The sequence below is a fragment of the Musa acuminata genome, chromosome BXJ2-4, assembly GCF_036884655.1.
Source record: "Musa acuminata AAA Group cultivar baxijiao chromosome BXJ2-4, Cavendish_Baxijiao_AAA, whole genome shotgun sequence".
Taxonomy (NCBI): domain Eukaryota; kingdom Viridiplantae; phylum Streptophyta; class Magnoliopsida; order Zingiberales; family Musaceae; genus Musa; species Musa acuminata.
The window spans coordinates 44,336,230-44,363,274 of record NC_088341.1 but is presented as its reverse complement, the minus strand read 5'-3'; the positions used below and the strand labels follow the sequence as shown (position 1 = coordinate 44,363,274).

At 37.0% G+C, this 27,045-nt stretch overlaps 3 protein-coding genes across 21 annotated transcripts; 1 reads left to right on the top strand and 2 right to left on the bottom strand.

The window, feature by feature from the left end:
- Nucleotides 1–229: 229 nt before the first annotated feature.
- On the bottom strand, nucleotides 230–6,925 carry LOC103982512 (upstream activation factor subunit UAF30). Its single transcript, XM_009399454.3, has 6 exons — nucleotides 6,474–6,925; nucleotides 3,087–3,201; nucleotides 2,782–2,956; nucleotides 1,427–1,483; nucleotides 1,187–1,338; nucleotides 230–568 (listed from the first exon to the last, which is right to left on the bottom strand). Exons 1-6 carry the CDS (start codon nucleotides 6,881–6,883, stop codon nucleotides 443–445), a joined length of 1,035 nt encoding a protein of 344 aa, XP_009397729.2. The 5' UTR covers nucleotides 6,884–6,925; the 3' UTR covers nucleotides 230–442.
- A 284-nt stretch (nucleotides 6,926–7,209) lies between these two features.
- On the top strand, nucleotides 7,210–11,221 carry LOC135611159 (serine/threonine-protein kinase SAPK10). Its single transcript, XM_065106578.1, has 9 exons — nucleotides 7,210–7,685; nucleotides 8,416–8,490; nucleotides 8,581–8,682; nucleotides 8,758–8,811; nucleotides 8,900–8,992; nucleotides 9,079–9,171; nucleotides 9,860–9,964; nucleotides 10,039–10,137; nucleotides 10,673–11,221. Exons 1-9 carry the CDS (start codon nucleotides 7,509–7,511, stop codon nucleotides 10,964–10,966), a joined length of 1,092 nt encoding a protein of 363 aa, XP_064962650.1. The 5' UTR covers nucleotides 7,210–7,508; the 3' UTR covers nucleotides 10,967–11,221.
- A 364-nt stretch (nucleotides 11,222–11,585) lies between these two features.
- On the bottom strand, nucleotides 11,586–27,037 carry LOC103983378 (uncharacterized). Of its 19 annotated transcripts, none has more exons than XM_065106561.1 (18): nucleotides 26,904–27,037; nucleotides 26,144–26,241; nucleotides 25,992–26,054; nucleotides 25,820–25,873; nucleotides 23,764–23,865; nucleotides 23,483–23,569; nucleotides 22,757–23,392; nucleotides 22,089–22,586; nucleotides 21,212–21,273; nucleotides 21,014–21,122; nucleotides 19,534–19,613; nucleotides 17,740–18,042; nucleotides 15,741–15,862; nucleotides 15,547–15,659; nucleotides 13,894–14,304; nucleotides 13,655–13,818; nucleotides 12,642–12,820; nucleotides 11,586–12,010 (listed from the first exon to the last, which is right to left on the bottom strand). In XM_065106561.1, exons 1-13 carry the CDS (start codon nucleotides 26,992–26,994, stop codon nucleotides 15,829–15,831), a joined length of 2,217 nt encoding a protein of 738 aa, XP_064962633.1. In that variant the 5' UTR covers nucleotides 26,995–27,037; the 3' UTR covers nucleotides 11,586–12,010; nucleotides 12,642–12,820; nucleotides 13,655–13,818; nucleotides 13,894–14,304; nucleotides 15,547–15,659; nucleotides 15,741–15,828. The 19 variants fall into 19 exon arrangements, with proteins under 19 accessions (XP_064962633.1, XP_064962635.1, XP_064962645.1 ...); XM_065106563.1 differs by having other exon boundaries at nucleotides 12,751–12,820; XM_065106573.1 differs by lacking the exon at nucleotides 12,642–12,820 and having other exon boundaries at nucleotides 22,089–22,459; nucleotides 22,538–22,586.
- Nucleotides 27,038–27,045: the final 8 nt, after the last annotated feature.

Here is a 27,045-nt window from a genome sequence, read left to right as displayed (position 1 = left end):
CTCAACCTGCTCTCTCTCTGTAGGTGTGACAAAGAAGCACCTTAATTATCACTTTTCTAATATCAGCAATCAAAACTGAGTAAACATAAATTTGTTGCTGTTGCTGGCCGCATCATGATCTGAAATATCTAATGCAGGAATTTGTAATTTAAACTGCTAATTCTGTAGGTAAGAAGTATATGATTTGAAAAACAGCCAAAGATCCATTTGATCATCCTTTACCAGCTGATTAGAAAATGAATTCAATATTGTGACATTGAAACTCTATGAACAAAACAAGTTCAGTAGTTTAGTCATACAGTGTAAGAAGATGATAAAGCAATTTGTCAACCGTTTGTTGCCACTCTGAAGCACCAAAATATTTAATCATGAAAAGTTCAAGTTACACTAAGGACAAAATTTCCATTTCCATGGATTTTAGAGAAATATTAGAAGGTACATCTCACTGTTTTTCCTTGATGAAATGGGGTGCCAGCAACTTTGAAACTGTGAATCCATGGAAGCTATCAACCTTGAGAAGTTCTTTTAGCTTCTCATCGCATATCACATTCCTCTTATCAGCAGGATCCTTGGACAGACAACGGAAGATGCTAAGATATTAATCACATCAAATGCAAAACAGAATGACAAGGAATGATTATGACACTGCAAATAGACCTTAATATGCATAGCAAAAGGATGTTGCAACTACAAGTACAGCATAGCCAAGATGAATATGTTACAGAGATATTCCATGTGAACATAACACGAGTTTTTCGTTACATGATTTTTCACACTGCAATACTGCTAATTGTGAGAAGTTATTTATGATGCTTCATGACATTATCTATATTTTTTAAGTACCATACATGAGATCAGTGAAGGTTTATCAAGAAAAAAATAACAACTATCATAGCTAAGATCAATTACGAGTAAAGTCCTGTTCTGCAGTTTTAGCAATTCATTTATAGTAATTTTAGGTGGTTGCCCAAGAACAAGAATTTAGTTGTTAGCATTATAATTATGCAAATGAAACACATTATGTTGGTCACTAAAGCAGAGAAGGAAACACATTCGCCATGGTGGTTTAAGTATCCTCCATTAGTAATAAATAGATAGCAAGGAACAATTTATTATTTCAGGACTGAGCAAGTCAATAATACACAAATGGCATAATGCATTTTCCCACACAACCACAGCAATATACCTGCAGATTGTTTCCTTTTATGTAATCCCACATCCTTTTTACAACATCAGACCTTGACAATGTATTTTCGCCGGTGCCAAAGAACTTCACAAGATCATCTGAAAGTGGAAGTGGCGCAAGAAGTCCAGACGATCCTACTTTTTGCCGCTTGCCTATTGTAGTGAAAGCAAGCCCAATGAGTTTACAGAGTTATATTGCCAACAGTTTGACAATATAGCATAAGCAGTAAATCATCCTAACCTTCTAGTTCTTTCTTGGGCTTATCATGCTGTTTTGGCTTCACAGAAGTCACTGGGCCTGCTCAATCACAAAAGTATATCAGATATTAGTCAAGTGAAGTATTCGGAGCATCCCATAATTTAAAAATGTTAGGCACATGACATTTAGCCTATGGACAAGTCAAGAAGACATCCCCAGAAATAAGATTCAAAACCATTATTCTTTAATCTGAGGTATGTAATAAGAAAATAATAAACCAATAATATAGGGCAGAATTTAAAAAAGAGATTGTGATGGACTTCGGTGTTCTACAGGCAGTTTGTTGCATTAACTTTTCAGACTTTTAGTATGGGATATCGGAGAAACATAACCATTTTCTATAAATGATTCTTGCATGGAGATTTTACTAACAAACAGCACAAAAAATATTCTACAACCCAGAGTTAAACATATTTGAGAGCACAAAAAATTGTATTAACCAATCCCACTGGTAACACAAATTAGCAGAACAATTATGCTGAACTTTGATGAAGGGAAACATATGCCAACCTCTCAATGAGTATGTACTCACCTCCAAAGACAAAGATATCTACGTGCAGCTCCGAATAAAACAAGCTAGTATACGTGAGTCTAAGCATTTGTCTGCACTTTAAAACCCTATAAGGCAAATCAGAAAAGAGGAAAAAAATTTGAATAACCCTGTTAGAAAGGCCTAAAACCTGGATTTAGGCATAGCAGTTACAACCCTCATTCTTTAAGGGGAAGCTCCTGTACAAAAGATTTGGGAGGCTCCAAGAAATATGACAGTTACTTCATAGGAGACAAGCCCTCTAGGCTTAAAATAAAATTGCCAAGAGAACTGAACATACATGAACATAAGAACTTATAATACTTGGGTCCTTATAACATGAGCAAATAAAGAAAGTTTGTTTATTGTCAGAGACCAACGAAATAGAAACACAAACTTATTACCAGGCCTACCACACTTTGCCTTTTGGAATCTACCCTTCATATCTTTATCTCACTGTTGCACAATAACAAGGGAACATTATCATTCTTTCATTTGGTAAACATAAATTGCCACATTGAGATATCACAAGGTCTCCCTAGTGACATTTCTACCACGCACAGTCTTGGAAAACTTTCTAGTTCATTACTATAACCAACTAAAACATGTAATCAAGGAGGAAACCTAGATTAAGAACATGCAGAAAACATGTATCCCTGCCTTAACATGCACAAACAGATTCCTTCATTCAAAGGTACTAACTACTTCTAAAGTGCATCTTATTTGTAACTAGAAAATAACAAGAGTACAACATACATGAAAGACCTCATATAATATCATTGACCAAGAAATTAGTTTTGTGGATTACCATCATCAGAGTTCAAAGGCCAAATGTGTTTTGACAAAGCTTTATTCATTTGAAACATGTCAATGACATTCACATTAAAAAGGGGTTTCAATTTCTCATCACATATGATCTTTCGCCTGTTATTTGGGTCTTGCAAATTTTTTTCGCGAATATATGCCCATAGCCTCTTAACAACCTGAAACAATATACATAATAGAAATGATCATGACAAGGGCAAAAATAGGTTACTTTGTTGCCAAAAACACTATGTAACCAAATATAAATATTTATATGGGGGATACTGTACCATACTTGATAAGAATTACCTCAGTTCTAGCTAACTCTGGTTCACCAACAAAATCCTGTAATAAAGGGGAGAGACTACAGAGTTTGGCAAAACCACCTCCCCGCTTCTTGACTTCCTTACTAGGTTTACTTGATCTTACATTAATAAGACAAAGAAAACATGTTTAGGATACCTATGCAACACTTCATCCAAGGAAAAAAAAAAAGAAAATATACAGACTATAATGAAGAAAAAATTAACAAGAAATTGAGATAAAATGCTTTCTAGGGTTTTCACAGATAATTGGGCACATGAACCACAATCAAAGAGAATCTAAGATCTCTTAAAAACATCAGAAAATTGTTGAGACTGCAAAATTGCAAGGTAAACAACACTGCAGTATAACCCAAAAAATAAGCTTTTTAATTATTTTAATCTAGAAGGCCCCAAATATATGAGATAACCAACAGGAGCTAAAGCAAGGATATATTTTGTAGAAAAAATTGACAAAACCATTCAGTAAAAAGCCAAGTTTCGCTGAAAAGGCAACATAGTAGGATAAAGGATTAAGGCGGCTGATAACAAGCTGGGCTGTGATCTCAAAGCATAACCATCAGCATCCATGGCAGTCACATACATGGAACTTTTTGTGACATAAGTTGGCACATATTATTGATAGCTTATACCTTGTATTGCAAATAGCCAGTTTCCTAGGGATTTGACTAAATACTGCAAGTGGTTAATCTAATCAATGCATATGCCATCATGTTCCCAAGAAAAGGACCTAATTTTTAGTGCCAAATGCTCTTAGTCAGCAGACTATTATTTAACTGCTCCCTACAGCTTTCTAGAATTTATATACAGAAAATGATGCGGTGCCCAACAAGAGTGTTATTTGGTTTGAAAAGATTGCAAGTACATCTTAGCGCACATAACGAATAAAATAATGTAAGCACTTCATACTCCACACCATTCAGAAGTGCTTCTGAATTCTAATCTAAATCTCATCCATCCAGCAAGCAAACATACCATATTGTGCCAGCCCAATATCACCAAATGCATCATCAGTAAGTCAAAGTAGGGTGAAGATCCTAAATAACACTGGTAACTGGTAGTACCCAACCCAATCCCCAGCAAAGCTCTGTAGAAAACAAAATGGAGGGAAAAGAAAACCAAATGCCCATGGGACTAATTCATCACAGTAAAGGTCAAACGATCCTCATCGCTGCTAAAGCACCGGCAAAATTCAAAGGATAAGAGCTTTTTGCTCTAAAAGCCAAACTTTATCTTAAGATTAATACTAAAACAAACTAGGGGATGGAGATACCAGAACTGGTGAACAACAAGAAGAATAAACAGCCATAATGTCCCAACTTCCAACTATTGAGATTGGCCTCATGGATCTTTTCTCTTCATTAAGTTCTGTGTATGGCAATGAAAGCAAGACTGGGGACGACAGGGAGATAGCTCATTTGCAATTTGGGTGACCAGGGCTAAAGTCACAAAACTATCCTTCCTGTTTGCAGGGACAAGGCTACATAAATTGACTGTCCCCAGCCATCTGAGCTCTGTGTATAGCAATATCCTTCATTAAACTAAAAGCAAGCATACTGTTTGTTGTTTCCAGTAAGTTTGCTTAGGTGTCTTGCTTCCTCCTCTTCACCATTTCTAAATTGACTTATTCCAAAACTAACTTTAAATTTAGATGACATCTATAAGATCATAATATGTGATGTTTCCTTATTCACATAATATTAAGAGTATCTAAAAATTGTCCATCAAGTATTTCAATATGTAAGACAAACTTACCATGGGTCTACATTTTGGAGTCAAAGATAACTATGTCTAAAAGAAAGAAAACAAATTATTGGAGATAATTAAAACGATCAAAGAGATTCACAGTATATATTTCACTTATACTCAATAGTGAAAGAGTTCATCAATCTCCCACATAGCAGTCCAACACATGAGGCCTTTCATTGCATGGACCTATAGCGAATTTGATGCACATAGCCTAACTTCTGAAAATGTAGAGGGGCTTAACATGAATCAACTTGATGAAGCAACATAATGCATGGGCCAAAAGCACAACCTTGCAAGAGGCTCCAATTAAGTCTTAGGAGGGCATAAGGCTTTAACTATGTATCAAAAGTGGCTATTTTCAACTAAATATTTATCACATATAGGGTCAGCATTATGCTAAAACTTGGTATAGGATAACATAAGATAATCACAAATAGCTAACAAGTTGAAGGCTCTATAGATGTTAGGCAACAGGTTTAACAAAGAAACAATGCTTGGAGGAAAAGAAGGAAGGAAAGAAAATATATTTTATGCATATCAAGAGGAAGAGACACCGAATGTAATATCATGGCTTATACAGGCAAACCACTGACAGAAACTGCTACTATGACCTAAGTAGACAAATGGAATCAAGCAATGTTCTACTATAATGATTTGATATCCTTCCTGTAAATCTATACATGTTTTACCTTCAATATCAAGAACTAAGCCTCATTAATGAAAATTTTAATCTCTAACCATGTCTTGAAAAAATACAACGGGGGCAACATAAGCATGCAATATGAGTTGCAACGTGTTCAGTTTATGTTTTTCCATGACATGGGAGTATCTTAACACATTAGCATTCTGTTAGCTAGCAAATGACAAGTGGGAACACCATGTTCCAAGGGCTTAATCATACGTTTTAGATAGCACCCAATAAGTAAGAATCATCATAACAGGTGTTCTGTTTGGGTAAAGTACTGTAAAGGAGAACTACTGCAACAAGTGTCCAAGTGCAGTGCTACTATGTGTTAACTCTCTTTTGGATGACAGAATGAAGGAGAGCTGAAATGGAAATTTACTATGCTTAGACTACAAATGTTTCATCTATGAATTTGTTTATTTGTATTCCATCAAACTCAAATAGCGCATAAAACCAAAATCAAAGAAATAGGTTTCATATAGAATCCCACTGTTAAACACAAAGAAAACTTATGAAGATTGAAGATCATGATCATCATCTTCTAGTATGACAAATAATACTACGAAAAGCAATGATGATATTAGTGCTCTTTAGAGAACACTAAAACAATGCCAGACTGTTGGACTGCCCAAACAATTCACTGCACAAATTGCACTAATTGGAGGAAAAAGAAAGCATATAATGCACAAACTTTCTATTCAATCCAACTCATCAGGTCCTCTATTTTACCTAAAATATGAAAACGTCAGTCAAGGTCAACCGAGGGCTTTTCGGGTCCTTAATTCACAGATACCTTACCTCGCTTGAAATGATACGCGGAAACGAAAGGTGTTATGTTTAACCTGGCTGCTGATTGAAAACCCTAATTAAACCCAACTTGCCCAATAAGACCACTAATACCTAACAAAAAGAGGGCAAAAACGGCAATAAAGAACTCACTTTCTCTTCTTGCTGCTTCCCTCGTTAGTCTTCTCGTCCTCCTCCTCCCCTTCGTCTCCCTCCTCCTCATCCAAAACCTCCCCAATACCTCCCGCTTCTTCTTCCTCTTCCTCCTCTTCCTCTCCGGAACCGTCATGGTCCTCCTCCTCCTCCTCCTCCTCCTCCTTCACGGCCTCCGCCGGCGCCGCAGCATCCTCCTCCTCCTCTTCCGCCTCCTCGGCGTCCTTATTGTCGTGAAGCTCGCTCAGAAATAGGTCGACCTGCTGCCTGATGAAGGCCTTCTTGTCGGAGAGATCGATGCCGAAGTCCTCCTCAAGCTGGCGGCGAACGGAGGTGGTAGTAGTCGTGGAGAGGTCGGAGGCCCGGAGTACCTCCCGAAGCCGCCCAACGAGCTCCGCGTCCGACACCATCGCCCCTCTCCCCCTTCTAACGCCCTCCCGTCCCTCCTCCCCCTCTCGTCATCTGCTTTTATAGACTCATCCTATTGGGCTTTTCCTTATAAGGTTTTATGGCCCACCTTCGTTGGGCCTTTGGCTCCCTAATAGCCCAGCCCAATCTTGATATAAATGCATTATATCTTATAAAGAAAAGAGCAAACTGTGCTTGACTGTACGATTGCGATCCTATGGTGGTGATCAGCAGAGGAAGCGATGAGGGTGAGATCGTCTTTTCAGATACCGTTATGTCGGTTTGCGACCGCCTCTCCGTTTCGTTGGGCGGTCGCAGGAGCGGCGAAGGTAAAAGGCGGTCACGAGACCTCTCACCATCACTCTCACCGCCTCGATCCCAAAACCCTGTCCCTGGCGATAGCGAAAGCGATCGAAAAGGCGAGAGGAAGCGGGGATCGATCCGAGTGCCACAGCGATTGATCGAGCACGGCATCGGGCCAGTCACGGACGCGGGCGCGCTCGCATCGTTAGCCGTCTCTTTCCGCCACCGATCGGGCAAGTGGCTCTCCTAGCGCCACGATCGGACGGTGGGGCAGTATTTGATCGGGCTCCGGTGAGAAGGTTGATGTAAGAGGGGTGCTGCGGAATGGATCGAGCGGCGGTGACGATCGGTCCGGCGATGGACATGCCGATAATGCACGACAGTGACCGGTACGAGCTGGTGAAGGACATCGGTTCAGGGAACTTCGGAATCGCCAGGCTGATGAGGGACAAGCAGACCAAAGAGCTGGTCGCCGTCAAGTACATCGAGAGAGGCGAGAAGGTCGGTTGGTTGCTGATTTTTTCCGGTCAATTCAGTTGACTATAAAAATTTTCTACGGATATGCCTCCCTTTTCCTCAAATTTCTATTTTAATCATCTGAGGTTAAATTCTTTTAGCAGTTGATGCGTTTTTATACAGTTTAGTGGTTGATTGGCTACAGCTTAGTAGATGGCAAGATCTCCCCCTTCTTTACATGCATAGTAGAGGGGGATTTCTTAATGCAACTAATTGGACATGTTATAGGCTCTAATTCGGATGACTCGTTTTTCAGTGTTAGTCAATTTTAACACTTCAGCACCTCGGTACTTGCTGTAATAAAAATCTTGTTACTCTTGGGTGAATGGATTAGTTGCTGCCTTTGATAGAAATTATGTTCAAGATGAGGGTTTTAGGCATGCTTTTTTTGAACTGATATTATTTGATTTTATGGGTTTTTACTCTTCGTGGACAACAGAAGTTTTTCTAATATTTGGAAGTATCAGTTATATTCAGTTTCTCTATAAATCTTCATCGATGGCAATATGTTGCATTGGCTAGGGGCATTGGTGATTTGAAACATACCTAAGGATTCTTTTTTTTTTTTTTGGTCATTTCATTTTCTATCAGTTGAGGAAGCTACATGTGTGACATCTGGAACATTAAATCTGAGATAAATATTGTCTCGTACGCTATGCGTGAACATAACTTTTTTAATGGTTCTATCTTAATTGCACTACATTCTCTAGTACAGATAGATGAAAATGTTCAAAGAGAGATAATTAACCACAGATCATTGAGGCATCCAAATATCATCAGGTTCAAAGAGGTAAGTTCATGTCCGAAGGCATTTCTTGCTTGCATTTAGGAAATAAATGGCAATATTTCCATCTGTTAATGGCACTACAAACTTTCTCAGGTTATATTAACTCCAACTCATTTGGCTATTGTTATGGAATATGCCTCTGGTGGTGAGCTCTTTGAGCGTATTTGCAACGCTGGGCGTTTCAGTGAGGATGAGGTTCTAGTTCATTTCTTTCATTGTATAGTATTTAATACTTTGACTAGTTCCAACTTCATGCGTTTCCTGTTGAAGGCACGATTCTTCTTCCAACAACTTATATCAGGAGTTAGCTACTGCCATTCTATGGTATGCTAATGAAACTATTTACTAGCTTTTTCGTGTTTGTATTTTCATTTTTGACTTACTTTGTTTTGGGGATCTCTTTATTGTCAAGCAAGTATGTCACCGTGATTTGAAACTGGAAAACACCTTATTAGATGGGAGTACTGCACCTCGTTTAAAGATATGTGATTTTGGATATTCCAAGGTACAAATCAGTATTTGGTTACTATGAAGTAGGGAGCTCTAATATTTCTTTATGGAACTGAAGTTACTAACACACTGCATTTTCAGTCATCAGTTCTGCATTCACAACCAAAGTCAACTGTTGGAACTCCTGCATACATTGCTCCCGAAGTGCTACTCAAGAAGGAATATGATGGCAAGGTAATTTTTTTTTAAGCGTTAACTGTCATGACAATTTTTTTTTTTTATACTGAAGATAGTGATTTATGTGTAGTAACAATGTTCAGGTCAAAGATATTTAGAAGCCTCAATGCATTTATCTGTTTCCAGATATAAGCAGCCAAGCTAATTAGCTGAATAGATGGTAGCGTCACCTTATGACAATTGTGTCATGATCTATTTCTTTACTAGTGATACCACTGTAATTTTCAGATCTTACAACTTCACGCACATAAATTCAGAGCTAGAACAATCTTTTAGATAGTAGGCTCCTGTTGGATCATCCCATTCTGTCTTTAAAGATTTTGAAGAATTATTCCATCACTGAAATATACACCATTTTCTTATTTGTTTCATCCAAAAATTGGTACATGCATTTTACTCTGCTTGCTAGTTTAAAGAGAGGATCGTCCATGCCAGACTTCTTATCGCATATTCTCCTATTCCTTAGATGCTGTTTTAGTATCAGTTGCAAATTCATGTATTGTTTCTTGATCACAGTATTTTTTTACAAGTTTTGTTATTGTTGCTTGTCTTTACTTAAAATTGTAAGGTTCACCTCAAATCATGTAGCCATTCTTGTATATATAACACTGTTTTTTCTTCTCCTATTACCATGATTATGCAACTATTCTTGTGCTCTTCCTCAATATTTGTGGGGCTTTTGTAGATTGCTGATGTGTGGTCTTGTGGAGTTACTCTATATGTAATGCTAGTGGGCGCATATCCTTTTGAGGATCCTGAGGAGCCTAAAAATTTCCGGAAGACGATACAGGTAATGATGGTTCTCGACTCTTTTTCATCTGGACATTGCATTATCTCACCTGACCTGGCTACTTCATGTTGCAGCGTATATTGAGTGTTCAGTATTCAATTCCAGACTATATTCACATTTCTCCAGAGTGTAGACACCTCATCTCAAGGATTTTTGTCGCCAATCCTGCTACTGTAAGCACTTTATGATCAAGTTGTTAATTAGGGCAAATGGCAAGTAGATTTATTATTTATATAGTGTTAAAAGACTAATGTCAAACCTGCCTGCTTTTTTTCATTAGTTACAGAACTTGTGATCTGGTTAAAACAATAATTGTTTGATGTTAAAAGCAATATGGCATTACATAAGAATGGTATGGATAGGAACATACAGGGACACGACTGGAATAATTCATTGCTCTAGGTTGGGACGATAGTGATTGTATTGTTATTGTGTACAATTTTTAGGATTTGACTTGCATCGCCTCTTTGTGTTTCTGTATGCATATCTGGTGAGATATTTATTCTTTTTGAAACCTGAACTATTCTGAATCTGTGAGAATAAATTTCATTCATTCATTATGTGTTATTAAAATTAATAATCTCTAAACAGTTACAAATAATATTGTTATGAGTGGTTTACTTTTTCCAAGGTCGATTTCTTATTGTGGATCTTAAAACTCGACAATTGGTTCACTTTGTGCAATCCGTCAAATATGTTAATCTGCAGAGGATCACGATTCCTGAGATACGCAACCACGAGTGGTTCTTGAAGAACCTCCCCGCTGATATGATGGATGACAACACTACGAGTAACCAGTACGAGGAGCCTGACCAACCAATGCAAAGCATCGACGAGATAATGCAGATCTTAGCCGAGGCAACCATACCTGCAGCTGGCACCCATGGCCTCAATCAGTACCTGACGGACAGCCTCGACATCGACGATGACGATATGGAGGATTTGGACTCTGATCCCGATCTCGACGTTGACAGTAGTGGAGAGATGGTCTATGCCATGTAAATTTGTGGTTGATGGATCAAGACACGGAGACAAAGTCCATCTTGCACTAAACACTAGTGTGCAGGATGTTCCCTTTTGCAGACATGGGGTGTCAAAATCCCAGTTCTCGTCTTCCCCTGATCTCGAGGGGCAGGGCATGTATTCAGGTAAAGTGCATACAACCTTAACGCAATGTCTGTGCTCGGTGCATTCTCGTGTGGTGTCAAACCTTTTCAAGTAAGCGAGCGCGATGTTTATTATCTATTTACACCGTTATCTTTCGTTAGTAACTGCATTGCCTTGCCATTTTTAGTTGAGGTTGCATTTTTATGTGAATCTGTGAACCATATACTGCCTTTATCGCTGTTTTCTTCATTCACATCTCCGGTTGTACATGTCATGTTTGGCCTGACACTTTTCTTGTTGCCAGAGTACACATTGATGTTTAATTGTTTAAATTATGAGGTGCTTCAAAGTTTGATTAGACTTTTGTTCTTGACCTGACATCTTTCACTCGTGTGTTTGGTTTTAATGGATGAATAACGCATCAGGTTGTTAACACATCATAAAGATCATTATCATTACGCCCTCAACAAGTGATCGATCCAAATACATTACTATTGATACTCTGGCCACCGTATCTTTTAATCTTATCGAGTCATTATTATCACTTCTGATCATATGGTCGATCATACAATCAAACAATTCTCCCTCAGCAACATCTAAATGCTATCGAACAGCATATGGAGAATCAAGACGTGATTACGGTTTGAATCAGTTGAAATCAGAATCCATTACGGATGAGGAGAAATAGCTTGTGGAGGTTGTCATGCCTGAGGACGATAAGCTTGGATGAACCACAGGAATGCAGCATGTGTTCCATCTTCGTAAGTTGAACCTTCTCGAATCGATCCGATTCTGGAACCACAATCGGGTTTAATCGAACCTGGAAATGCCACATGCGGATATGCTTCGACAAAATCTTATCCTCGGGTGTTGTTCGTTCATCAGAAATTAACAACTTCGAGGTCTGGATTCATTGAGACACGAAAATCCCCCGCGAACCTGCATTAACAAGTATCCATGAATCAATCAATGATGCAATTTGATGATGAGACCACATTTGATCTTGTTAAACTACATTACAAGAGCCAGTCTTGAGCCAATTTAGCATAAGTTAATAATAGACAAAGCCACAAACTAAGCCGAGACGAACAGAGATATTCTCAAGATTGGAATCGCTTTTGGATAAAACATAAACAATGTCACCACAGGACCAACAAAAATCCTCCAATGCTTGAGTCAATTCACTAAAAAAAAAATTGTGAATCAATTGGGATATAAAATCGCTTTCGGATAAAACATAAAGAATGTCACCACAAGACCAATAAAAGTCCTCCAATACTTGTGTCAATTCACTCAAAAAAAGATATTGTTAATCAATTGGGATATAAAATCGCTTTCGGATAAAACATAAAGAATGTCACCACAGGACCAACAAAAATCCTCCAATACTTGTGTCAATTCACTCAAAAAAAAAAAAAAAATCTTGTGAATCAATTGGGATATAAAATCACTTTCGGATGAAACATAAACAATGTCACCACAGGACCAACAAAAATCCTCCAATGCTCAAGTCAATTCATTCAAAAAAAAAAACATTCTTGCGAATCAATTGGGATATAATGAAATTTACTTGAACAATTAAACCATCTCGATGATCTATTGCATATGTTATAGCTGTCTTGATGGCATGTCGAGTTCAAGATCCATCACATACAAAAATTCAAATACTCCCAGCATACCATTGACAGCATAGGAGCATGCTTAATCACAACTCTTGTACACACATTTAGCAGTGAATATTTCTCAGTCCTGCAGTTGAATTAGGTGCATCAGAGAAAGTTGACATATGCCACATGCTGACATAATCACATTATAAAAAAGGTAGCTGGAAAATCAAAAACCACCCAGTGTAGTCGAAAACACTAGGCACCAAAAGGCACCATATTCCTAAAATGTCTGAGACATTAGGCACTCACCCGAGTGAAACGACATATTCTCGAATATTATAATTTAAAAATTATATATCAGAATTAATAAAAATAAATTAAAACTAAAATAACACATCCAACATGCATTCATTTAAAGTACCAAACTACACTACAGCAGGTAGCTGCTATTCTCAACTCATGCAGTGCACAATGATGTGCAACTTTACATGCACAAAGTTGTATCTTATGTATGCACAGTACCTCCTTAATGCTGTTGGTACAACATCAGGTGTCCAATGAACTCGTACAAACTAATGCACAGACCCACTTTATGTGGGGAATTCTCAAATGTTATTTCCACCAAAAGCTTTCCACCCAATCAACAATAAGCAACAAACACTCATTGCACGCATACTAGATTCTTGTAAAACCAAATTTCAAACCAATTACCATTGATCGGGTAGAAAACATAACCACTAGAAATTTCATAAAAAAATCCAAAACTCAAGCATAAAAACATCCAAGGAAACAATTCCTATTACTCCAAATTTGACACATCAAAAATGAGGGAAGAGCGAGGAATGTACGACGGTAGGAGGGCAGCAGTGAACGAAGAAGAGGGGAAGAGGGGGGGAGACGGGGGTCTACAGTGAACGTAGGAAGGCTGCGGTAAACAGGGCAGAGGTTGGAGGAAGGAGGAGAAAGAGAGATATACTTCGAGGAAGGGGAAGAAGCCACTGCCATTGCCGCCAGAGTTAGACACCGCTGCTACCATTGGAGGAAGACCCACCGTTGTCACTGGAGGAAGACATCGCTACTGCTGGAGGAAGATGCCACCATTGCCGCTAATGCTGTTGTTCGCCGATGGGAAGAACTCCGCTGTGAGAAATGCAATTGGGGAATAAGGACTTTTGCGTTAGAGCACTTGTTGCTAGTGGTATATGCGACGGATACCTGGTTCAATTGAACCAAATGAATGTTTTAATTTGACTTAGGCTCAACCTGGCCTGAGTTGATCCAGGCGAGTGCCTGGCCCACCCAGCACTTCAGCCGCGATTAGAGTCAAGTCGCCTGCCCAACCCAATAGGTTGGCACTCGGGCCTCACCACACCTTGTATGGATGCCTATGCGCCCAATGACTTCACTGAAGCCACCAATATCTATGTTTGTGGTACTTAGCAATTGCTATCAAACATTATGCAAGCACCAGTCAGCTACAGTCAAAGACCTATACAAGATAACACCTAAGGCAATAAAGATGGAATGGAAACATATCAAGGGGTCATCAAAGTTCATTTGAAAGGTAAAATCTTCCACATTGTATATATTGATAGTGACATCGCTGGTTCTCTATATAGTCGATATCTGCAAAAGCATTAAATAAGATGAGAAATTGAATGCTTCAGAATCACCTACTTGCACAAATATGATTTATGAATGTACTCAAGATATCATGGTTTGTGATCAGCACAAAGAGCAAAACATCAAATAATTGTTCGTGCATTATTTGACATGACTATAACTTCAGCTTATTCATTATCAAAGTCAGGTTCCAGGGAGTCCAAAAGACAACTTTATCAGTTTTGCCAAGTTATAACTTCCTTCTATAAGAGTAAAAGGATACACAGTAAGTCAAACGGAAGGAAGCATATTGAATCATGAAAAAGTAGGGTAAAGAAGTATTAGTACTTTCTATGATAAAATTAAGCAAAACATATGTACACAAGAAATGTATACTATATAAGGTAGACATAGAAGAAGCTCAAGCAGGGTTTGTTGTGCCGTGGTATACCGCCTAGTATGGGTGGTATGTACCAGTTCGACAAGGGACCGATACGCGAACCACCTTGTACCGAGTGATCCAGTTAAATTAAAAAAATATTCAAATAAATGGTGGGGCCCATGTCCAAATCAGTGTAAAAAAGAAAAAAAAGAGATTATTCACGAGCTCTCTTCTCGTGTAACATGTCATTGCCTCGCTGTCGCCACTTTGCCTTTGTTGCTGCTGCCACTTCGCAGTCATGTAAGGTGCCACCACCTCATCATCATCGTTTCGCCTCTACTACCGCTGCCGCATCACCATCGCGTAAGATGTCACCACCTCACCATCACCACTTCCCCATTGCTTTGTTGTCGCGTAAGGTGGAACCGCCTCCCTGTCCCTGCTGTCACTGCCATTGCTCTATTCCTCCTCTTCTTTCTTTTTCCTTCTTCCTCCATTTCTTCCTCTTCTTCCCTCTTCCTTCCTCCTTCCTCGATTCCTCTACCACTCCTTCCACTTCTCTTTCTTTTTCTTCGTCGCCGAGCCACCGGTACATACCGGCATGCCATGTGTTGATACACCAGTACATACTGGTACATATCGTTCCAACAGTTTGTCGAAACGGATCCGAGACCCGAAAAGGCAAACCTTGAGCTCAGGTACTTCATCACAAATGATACTAGCGATGGAGCTAGTTGAAGTTCCATTTCGAAATTGACATGGTGATAATTCTCAAGGTTATGGAATCACCACTTACTGTTTTGCATCATAGCTATTCTACCATAATAAATTTTTAGTCAACTATTCACAAAATTGCACCAAGTGAACCATCTTAGAAAAGTTACCTTGGATGTATAGCCAGCAGAAATGCAGTGATATAAAATGTCTAATAACACAAACATCAAAATTCTTGAACAGCAACCCAGGAACTTATACATGTCCTCTGCCCATATCTGTTCTGTCGAAATAAATTTTCACCAGGATAAGTTAAAGTTAGCAACAGTGACAAATAGGGGAGGGAAAAAAGTCAAATCCTTACCTGTGCATCATAACTGGTGCAATATAAACTCAACTTTTTTATATCATGAACTACATCTTTTTATCACATGATTTCTGAAATATAGCTTCTATTGATGGCAAAGCTCCTCAAATCTGGCCAAACTGAACAAAAGGGGCTAATTAGGTGCCACTGCTCCCATTGAAATTTACAATACTCAAGTGCAGATACAAGGACTTAACAAGACCAAAAAGCAACACAGGCACACAAAAGAAATATAATATGACCAAATTACATTTATTTTGAGAAGAAAATAAGTCGCTTGTAAGCATGACCAGACTAGATTTTAACAAGCACTGGTGCCTAAAGAGAATTATTCCCAATGTTATAGGTAATAAGATGATTAGGGAATTCTAGAGCAGAAGTATCAAATGGGAAAAGGATGCTTCAAAACCAGGCAAATTCAATTGAAATCCATCATCTCAATATGCTGATTGCAGAATAGGTCTGCATCCCCCAACAAGAGGACAGTTTTTACTCTTTTCACAGGATTGGCTTGTTAGCTAATTACAAAAGGATCCAACAAATTATTCAGTCTGATCAAGTTAAACTATAACACTCCAGATTGTAATCTTTGTTCTTATTAAAGATCTTTGAATGACTAGATATCTAATGCTGTTTGAATTCTATTATGTAAATTTTTACCAGTAAGCTAAGATCAAAATGAATAGATTACTTGAAAACTTTAAGCAGACATCTTCCTGTTATAACGAGGAAAATCTAATACTCACAGCTCTTCCCCAACATGCAAATAGCCTATTTCAAATGGCAGACTAGTGTATGAGGCTTCTGTCAATGCAAGATTTGGGGGAGGATCAGCTTGTACGGTTTTACACTAGCAAAGAAGCTGTTTTGCTAATTCAAACTCTTGACAGCCAAGTCACAAGGACATATCTTACTGTTGGACCAGAACTCGTAGTATGTCAAAGATTTGACTCAGAGTCTGATACCAGTTTTGTCAATCGGCCACTGAAACAGTACTGGTATATTGGGTAGGATATCGACCTACACAGTCCAATTTTACTGGAAAAATCACAAAAAAACTAAATACCAATATATACAGGACAATACTGATCGGACCTGTAAATGCTGATCGTACTGATCCAACTAGTATATGCTTCCTTGCTTTTTGTCTGATACCAGTTTCCGCAATCGGCCACTGAAACAGTATTGGTTTATTGGGTACAATATCGACCTACACAGTCCAATTTTACTGGAAAATTCACAAAAAAACTAAAACCAATATATACAGGACAATACTGATCGGACCTGTAAATACTGATTGTACTGATCCAACTAGTATTTGCTTCCTTGCTATCTGTCAGATAATTCACCTGACAGTCAAATAATTTGAAGTGGCCATGCTGTCACCTCAAGTAAAAACAAGATATTTCCAGGTACAATATTCAAGGATGATGGTATAGTATACATGTACATGTGATGAAAAAAAAAATTTATCACCATGTAATTGTTCCCAAAGGCACCAATTCAAGCCAAGATACAAATGTGTTTCTGTTATCCTAGGTTTCCTTTCCATCTATGAAGCTGCTATTTGTGTTAACATGTGTTAGACTTGCATACAATATCAAGACAAACATGAAAGGCTCCTAAAAAGAAAATTGGACTACTCACTCATTCAAGCCAAGATACAAATGTGTTTCTGTTATCCTAAGTTTCCTTTCCATCTATGAAGCTGCTATCTGTGTTAACATGTGTTAGACTTGCATACAAAATCAAGACAAACTTGAAAGGCCACTAAAAAGAAAATTGGACTGCTCACTCATTCAAGCCAAGATACAAATGTGTTTCTGCTATCCTAAGTTTCCTTTCCATCTATGAAGCTGCTATCTGTGTTAACATGTGTTAGACTTGCATACAAAATCAAGACAAACTTGAAAGGCTACTAAAAAGAAAATTGGACTACTCACTCATGAATTCATACAATAGAAGAAAAAAGAAATAATGTCAGAAAATTGCAAACCTTCTAAGAAGGGGTTTTGGATTATAAGGAAATAAATTCTTTCGATGAAGATCTTCCACTGTTTTCTTTAAACTAAGCAAACATTCTTTGGCATTATTGAAAGTCATGCTCTTATCTATGTTGCCCACAGCCAACAGCTTTCTTACTTTGTGTTCTTTAGTCATCATAATTGACGAAGGTAAAGCTTCTAAGCTCTCATCTATGGATATCTTTCTTCTCTTGTATGAAGACTGATTTTGTTCACTTCCACATAATGGAAATCTCAAAAAGATGTGCCAGGATGTACCAACCATCCGTAAACACCTGTGGGGCACAAATTTATAATGAATTTATTAAACCCTATAAATTATAGTACATAAGAAAAAGAACAAATATGAATATAACAAAATGAAGTAAGCACATAATCTTCCAAGCAATAATGAGAATGGAAATCAGATTTTCTTAAATAATTTGTATGTTCAAGCTTGTATGTAGCTGAAAATAGATTCCTAGTTGAATAAACATATAAAATGTGAGAAAATCTGAGATAAAAAAAAAATCATACGCAGTCCTGCTCCCAATATATGCAGAAATTACTCATCACTTGTGGTGGTACAATGCATGCCATTGATTATATGTACAAAAGAAGCTGCAATGCAAAAATATAGGGTAACCCTGCTCCTACCACTGTAGGCCTAGGGAAGGGTGGGCATGCACAATCTGTGCATGCAACTTGTTCAATGGTACAAACACATAAACACCCAGGTAATTGGTGCAACTTTGACATTGCCAAGGCCTGCTGTCTTTGAAGGTAAAAATCTGATGTGGTAAAAAGACAGAAAACTTAGCAGTGCACGGACCTGCAAATACATACAAAATCAACTAAATTTAATAGATCCTTTACTAAGACCATATTGATTTAATTATTTTGCTTTTGTTTTTAATTCAACATATTGCTTAAACAGAAGAAACCATTTAGACAAGATCCATCAAATGACCAAATCACCATGTAAAGTCCATGGCAAGAAAATATTGTCAATGAACTACAAATTGTACAAACTCAATGAAAACATGGTAAACAAATGGAGATTTCACTGTCAACTCATCTAAGAGTTCAAAAACTATTCTTTAACATGTTTTGTTCTTTTGCTCTTCTGTCGCTATTCATTGGAAATCTCAGACCTTACTGTAGGTTGTTAATAGTAACAGTTGAAAAGGGTTAAGATTCAAGAAACCAATAAAACTCATGAAAGACAACTAGAAAAGTAAATTGAAACTTCTTTAAGTACTTAGTCAAGAGTCTGTAATATTGACAAGGTCCATCTAACTCAGCTGAGTGCATGTCAGAATAAATTTAATTATATAAACTGCCATGAAATGCTCGAGCATGTTTCAAGAACCGTATAAGAATGTGAAGTGCTGCGATTGATATCTGCGATATCTATCCCTCAAATTCTTCTCACTGGGTTCATTTTCTTTATTCAATTACATACTAAATGGTTTTAACATAAAACTGATGCTTGTTATTAGAAGGAAAATCCTTTTTTAGTTTTATTGAGAAACTAAAAGATGTAGATATCAGTTTGTATTTCACATCTGATCAAAGGTAAAATGCTTTCAAATCAACATTATCTCCAATATTCCTTTTGATTCTAAAGAATGGCAAGACTTCTTTAAGTCTGACACTCATAAAACCACTTATCTAAACAAATCCATTTTCAATTCAATGAACACAAAAAAAATCTTCCATTGTAGTTTGCCTTGGCATTCAGTAGGGAGTAATATAATCACATAAATAACAAACAGGAAATGTACCTTAAAAGATACTGCAGAAAACGAATCCCTAAATCTTTTGAAAGTAGATAGTCAACAAGCACCAAGTGATCATAATGTAACTGCAAACACAAACAACAATCACACATGTTATTCTTCAAATTGCTTGTCAATCGATGGAATAAAGGTCCAATAAATGTAAAACCAATATTGCTTTGTTGACACATTCAAAATTATATTCAAGGTTTAGCTTAGTCAGACTCCATCTTATTTCTCCTGTAGGATGATTAGGCTGAGTCATTTAGCATTATTGTTACATTATTTTGTTTCTGATACATGTTTTGTTCATGATGTCTAAATAAGTGTCATGGCAATGCAGATAAGTTGCTAACCAATTAGAGGAAATGAATCACAGTACAAAAGAAAAGAGTACTGTCATTGTTGTTGCAAGCATAATTTGGTGAGCGTCGGTTGGAAAGGAAAAAAAGAAGCAATTGTTGTCATTTTATATAATTTTTTGAGTCATAGATACAGTAGCATAGGATGGTTGTTAGTGGTGACCCTACCAGTTGATTCATTAATCCTCTTATCTATTTGTTTCTCTTATGAAACAGGTTTGGAGGAATTTACATGAACAAAATCTGATTTTAGGGGTCAACCAATCACTAACTTTTCTAGTGTGGCTGATAAGGCAAAATTGCTTAATGCTAAAACATCTATTCATGGGTGTTATGGACAGCACCAACTACTGGCAAGAATAGGTGTTAAACTTGGAACCTAAATGAAAGGGTTGGAAAAATTGGACCGCTACAGACTTTCAAGCTTCTTGATTGAGAGAACTCCTTTTATGCATTTTTTGCAAGTAATAGCTAGGATGACATGGAATTTCATATTTATGAGTCCAACAGATATACATCAGTGCAGGATATTTATGTGCATCCTTTAGCAGCAACAGGCAACTTCAAAATAATCTCATTCTATCAAATAAAAAATGATCAAATATAAGCCATTAGTTGTCACAGGAAAATCGAGTTTTAGAAAATCTTTTACATGTACAAACCCTACCTATGCTAGCAGTGACACATTTATTACTATCTTGTTACCAAAAGTAGTCATGGATTGAAAGGTTGCAGAATTTTGTTCATCAGCAAACAAAAAAAAATATATATGCTAGAAACAATTCTAATTGATTTCTTGCAAAAAAGACTAGCAGCAGCGTAGAACTCCTTCCAACAATGATGAGATGAAAGCAAATATGATATCCAGAGTTTTTCACGTTAGAAGGTTATCCTATAAACTAGTTACCTGGGCTCTTGGATAATAAATGAAGCATGAACACAAGTGATCCAAAGAAAGATAAGCATTGCAAAGACTTGACTTTTAATTTGAAATTAAGACAATATCTAGATAACATAATTTGCATGTTTGTTTTAACTAACAACAGAAGACGAACTCAACCTCTCAAGAAAAACAAACAATGAATTGAAAAGCATGATGCTTTTAAGCATTCTAACCAACTTACCAATAACAGAAACATATGGAAAAGGTAAATGGGGTTAAAGATACTAGAAATATTAAAAATGATGTCCTTCTTCATCTCCTCGAAAGAAGTTTCCTCTCCATTGCTACATCTGCAATTTTATAAAGGAAGAGGATACAGAGATGTTTCTTTACCTATCAAATTATCATTACAATACAATTATATCCTAATGTGGCTTACACTTGCAAGCTAATGACTGGAGCATCCAAAAGCAGCAAGAGGATATCAAATAGCATATCATCCTGCAATCCAAAGTGTAAAACATTAATAAAAAAGAATACCCTGTCATTACTTGTCCAAATATTAAATAAGTAGAAGACACAAATCAGTGGCATATATGAAAGTCACCTGAACACCAGCTATAAGCTTAACTAAAATCAGTTTACCACGTACCATAGTACCATTAAGTTGCAGGCTAATTTAACATGAAAACAGCTAATTTACCAAGTGCCATAGTATCATATACAAAATACCAATTTAACTTATGACAGTGTTGGGGTAGATATGTGAGGTCACTAGGAAAAACAAATTAAGAGATGTCTCCATTTGCGAACAAGTGTAGCTAAAATCAAGATAAAAAGGAAACTCATTTACAGACATGTCTACAGGGCAAGTAGTTTGAACATTACAGCTTGTTGCTGGTGTAGCCAAATAGGACTAATCATTTTCTAGGGGACCATTGGCAGGTAATAACAAGATAAAGAACAATTGAGAAAGGTCTTTTGTACAAAAAGATAAATCATTATGTGCATGTCATGGAATACATCATCAATTATAAGTGAATTACTAAAGTTGATTAACAAGTTACCAAGTTATGGTCATGAAATTATGCACTAATTGCTTAAAATTGTATATAACTAATGTATCAACATTCAGCTAAAGAAAGATGATGAAGAAAGGGTTTTTCAGAAATTATTATCCTACACGAGAAGTCAAAGACAAATATGACGGAAAAGAAACATGAAGATGCTCAAAGAAAACGATTAAGAAGCAACACAAATCTTCTAGACCTGTGGCTTAAAGAGGAGAAAGATAGGTACATAAAAGCAAAGCATACCTCCTCCATATAAAATTGCAGGAAGGATGAGCCAAAGCTAAAGCAGGATTTTCTAAAACTCTCATAATCCACAACATTCTCCAGTGAAGCACACTTCTGAAGCCACTCAAATAGCTCCACTAAGCCCATGCAGGTGAAATGTTCGCTACAGACTTGCAATGTGGAAATAATAGAAGAATATTTCCCTCCGCATGAAAATTGATGATCAGCTTCATGATGAAAGTGAACCAGTTTGAAGCAGCAATGAAGAAAAAGGAAAATTGTCTGCCTCCTCAAATGTTGGGTGCATAAATTCTGCACCATGTCTCTATCAACAGAAACAGCTAAAAAAGGAGATTCTTCTAAAGTAGCTGCAGAACCATCATCACAAACTGATATAGGTGCATATAAGAGATCTTCAAAATGGTTTTTAAGCAACTTTAGCCATAAAACAAGATGAGAAACATTACACTGCATGTGAAGCCTAAGTCTTACCATTAGCACCTGCAAAAAGAACCACTGGAAATCTAATCAGTAACATGTAATTCCACAAATAGCTTAGAGATTAAAGATCACAGCACTACATACAGTGAAATCTTGCAAGTTAGTATCAGTTACAAGTTCTTAATAAACTACATCATACTTGGCAAAATCAAATTTAACAAAGAGAGAACAAATTGATGGTGTACCAGCGTTTTGTGTTTCAAGTATCCAGAAAGACTCTCATAACATCCAAGGTGCTTGAAGAAACAGGCCAAAAGTTTAAGCACTAGGTCAGAGAATTTGGTATATATAGCATGATCTCCAAAGGAAACACCCTCAACATCTATGAGATCTTTTTGCTCAACCAAGGAGCAGAGCAGTTGAAGAATTATCCCTGCAAGCATATCTGCGGACCTTGGTAAACAGTTTTTCGTATCAAGTATTGCATCCTTGCCAAAATGAATCCTACTAACATGAATCTCATCTAACAAACCCCAAGGCATCTTCAGAAGTGAAGACATAGCAAGATATCTATATGCTCCTTCAAGGTCACTAATTTCACGTTTCAAAGATTTCAGAATATTACGGAAGGTGTGGAAAAGGCCTGCCACCATATGCACATTAAACTCAATCACTCTTAACTGCAAACGAGCAATGAAGATAGAAATGTCAAACACTGTATCTTCTATTCCAGGCAACATAATGTTTGTGAAGGACTGAATCCAACTCTTATCAGGGACATGAATAGATCCAAGTGGTGCAGATGGCAAGATGCATCTGCTTGACATCGCCAATCCTAGGCTGACCCATAGCAAGTGCAATAATTTAAGCCATTTGCTCCTCTGTTGATCAATAAATTACAATAAGACAATAATTCGATAATAAAGTCTATCACATCTCCAGTAAACACTTGACAACCCCAAAGAACATACAAACTTAGCCAGAAGATTTGACATGCCTACAAAAATTTTTCCCACCAAATGCTGAACAAATCCACTTTCAAGACCCAGGAAAGCTACCTGTGTCAAAGCAAGAGGATGAGATACCGAATCATAGTCGTGTCATCTACGAAATTAGGCCATTGGCATGTCCAGCCTCAATTGCTAAAACATATTAATATATTATAATGGATAATCATATTAGAACATAAATAGCAAGAATCACTGAACTTCTTATTTATATAATCCTACGTTGTATGCTTCAAATGGAATACCATTGTAGAAGTAATGTCCATGAAGCAATTGTTTTCGTCTACAAACTGATGCTTGACATCCATATAACAAGTGTCATAGAAGTGAGAATCTGCAATCCTTTCCTGTAACAAAAAAAAAAAAAAAACCGAAAGGAAGAACAGATTAAACAGACAATTAAAGACAGATTGTTACCAATACTGATGTTCAAGCTGTAGAGTTTCCATCAGAGCCAAGAAATTGCTCATTGAAATAAAGCCACATATCTTAGATTCTGCATTTAAATCTCATAATTTTAATATAAATTCATACGGTTGGTTGATCAAATTAATAAATTTTAGAATATAGCGTGTTCCAAATGTGAATTGAAATAAAGCTGACTCTATGTTCCGAATGTGCTTTTTTTTTTTCTTTGGTATTTTTCAGCCAATCCAGTGATCTGTCAATCTACAAGGCTACAAGGACCTGCTGATCCCCAATTCAATCAAAACCATGAGATCATAGATTCGTAGAATACCAAATTTTGAGACTGGGATCGACTTGTGGCTCCCAGCTTTCTTCTAAGAATATCCAGAACTGCCATCGTTCAACAAGATCCTTTCACCTTGTTGTTAAGAGCACTAAAATAAATGACATCACCTACGAACAGTTCTAACACTAGCTAGTCTAAATTGTGTATAATTTAGATTATCTAGTATGAAGATATGAATTTCCAAATAAAAATTACTATGTCCTAGCCCACTTAATAAAATCATACAAAATCAATCAAGTTCCATGGTCTTGAGTGGAGGTCTTTGAAAACATAGTTATATAGCATTAGCCAATGTCACAACTTTATCCAAATAATTTTCACAACCCATGAGCTCATGAGCACTATTACTGTAAAGAAATGAACAACCAAGCTTTATGCCTAAAATATTTAAGAAGCCACTTAAACCTAAAGCAGGATAGCAACGAAGCAGCAATCCCCAGAAATATGAGGTTTATTAACCTTTTATATATTTGCATCAGATGGATCAACGAATTTTGAGTACTTGAAAAACAACTCATAATTTTGTCAATGCAAACTGATCCTCAAGGTGAATAAACAAGTTAGGTCAGATTTTCAGGCAGAAGCATGTTTCAGTGTAAAGGAAGAATTTAGTAGCGAAAAGTAGCAGATATAAGAAGAGAACAAGAGTTTTTTCAAGTTTACACATACAAGTTGCAATCAGACCATTAAGTACTGAAAATTCAGAAAACAAACAGAAAAACTGAAAGTCTGAAACGTCAAGTGGTTGTATAATGTGAAACAAGTTGTTGGCGATTATATGAATATATAATCAAAATATCAAATTGGCCACAAGAAACTGATACATGCAGTTTGTTTGGTTTAGTTAATGTCTCAGGATTTTTCCTATAATTCCTGCATTATGTAGTTAACTACTTTGCCCCTAGGGTAAAGATACAACTTATACAACTACTGCATTGATACCTTTCTACGTCGCTTTCTACAACAGACATCTTTATCTCCTTTTTGAGTCATTTTCTACGTCTTAGTGAGTATTGTGCTAGGGTTTGTTGTGCACAACCATATTCATTTTGCTATCAGTGTGTCACTGTATACCATGAAAGACATTAAGAGCGAAGGCCGAAAATAAGGGACATTTGTAGAATTTTCTGACTGCTCTAAACATTCAATCTTTAAAATGGTTTGTTGAACTCGAATGATGCCTGTGATAAAAGGTGAAAACAACAGAAGGTAAAGATTCTTGATGGAATGAAATATGTATAGAAAAGAAAATATTCAGTTCTCTCATTCATAATGACACTAGAAACCAAAATCAAGCACTCCAGATAAAAGCAAACTTCTAGCATCAAGCATATTGTATTATCACATACCAGCTCTTGATGGAGTATTCAATACCAAATCAACTTAATCTTTTTAAGCTAACTTCTAATCCTTGTCGACGACTAATGCTATATTCACCCATAAAGATAGACAAAAATCACTGTTCTTGGAGCCCTAAACTAACAACTTCGAAACCTAGTTGACGAACGAAGCAAGATGATATCTTTCAGGAGGAATTAACATCTTACCTGCTCGCCTTCGCAGTCCGATTCGTTCGTCCATTGCTGGATTTGCTTGTGAACCTAAAGGATCAGATCAACCAAAATAAAAGGGCAGAGTGCAGCTTCATATCAGAGGAGAAATCATTTACGAAAAGAGGGAGGCCTCAAGACCGAGAAAGGGATTGAGCCAGAGGCTTACTCGAGAAAGCGAGACGAGAAGATCCTTCTCGGATTCTTTGGTCAGAGGAAAGGGCCTGGGTTCCTGCATTCACGAAGGAGTCAAAGTATCATGAGTTGTCATATCAAAAGAACGATGGCAAGAAAAAGAGGAGGATAGATTAGAGCACGGACGAGGTAGGGACGGAGCGAGACGGCGATGAGATTGCAAAGACGAGAGATGCCGGCCATGATCGCTGCTTCCTCCTCTTGCCTCGTCGGACGCCGGTCTCCTGCGATTAATTTGAGATCATTTATATCTGGGAATTATAAATCAAACTATTATCCATAAATTATATTCTAAATTGGCCAATCCACCATCCAAATATATATATATATATATATATATATATATATATATATATATATATATATACATACATAAAATATCGTTTACAAAACCTAAAAGCTCTCATATTAGTCGAACTCTAATTGATATTTATCTTTTCAAAGTAAAATAATATTTTCTTGGATGGATCCAAGAAAATCCAAAAAAAAGAAAAAAGAAAAATTGGGTGCCTGAGTTTTATACGACCGTATCTAACTCTGGTAAGTGAGAGATGAAATCATTTTTGGAATGTTCTGATTTAGTCTCAAAATATCGAATCATGATTTTTTTTTATTTAATATTAATTTTAAAAAAATTCATGAGACTATTAATACAAAACGACATCTTCCCAAAGATGCCACCTAACCTCATTAATAAAAACTTCAATTTTTATTTAAGGTATTGAGTTTAAATCCTGTCTTTCTTATTTACTCCTATGTTATTTGTGAATTGACAGTTGTCAAGCTTCACTGTTATCAGGAGAGAGCAAGTAGACATCTAACAACAAGACTATGCTTAATGCACATAGACATGCAGGCAAAACAGAATCAAACACAGAATGCACACCACATAGATCCAAAGTCAAGGGATGTCGATAGACCGCAATCCCTGTTGCCTCGGCCGTCCAATCTGCAGAGGATGTGTAGCTGAGTTCCATCAACAACAGTTGTGAGGTGCATGTAGTATTAGCTAATAAATTGGAGAGATG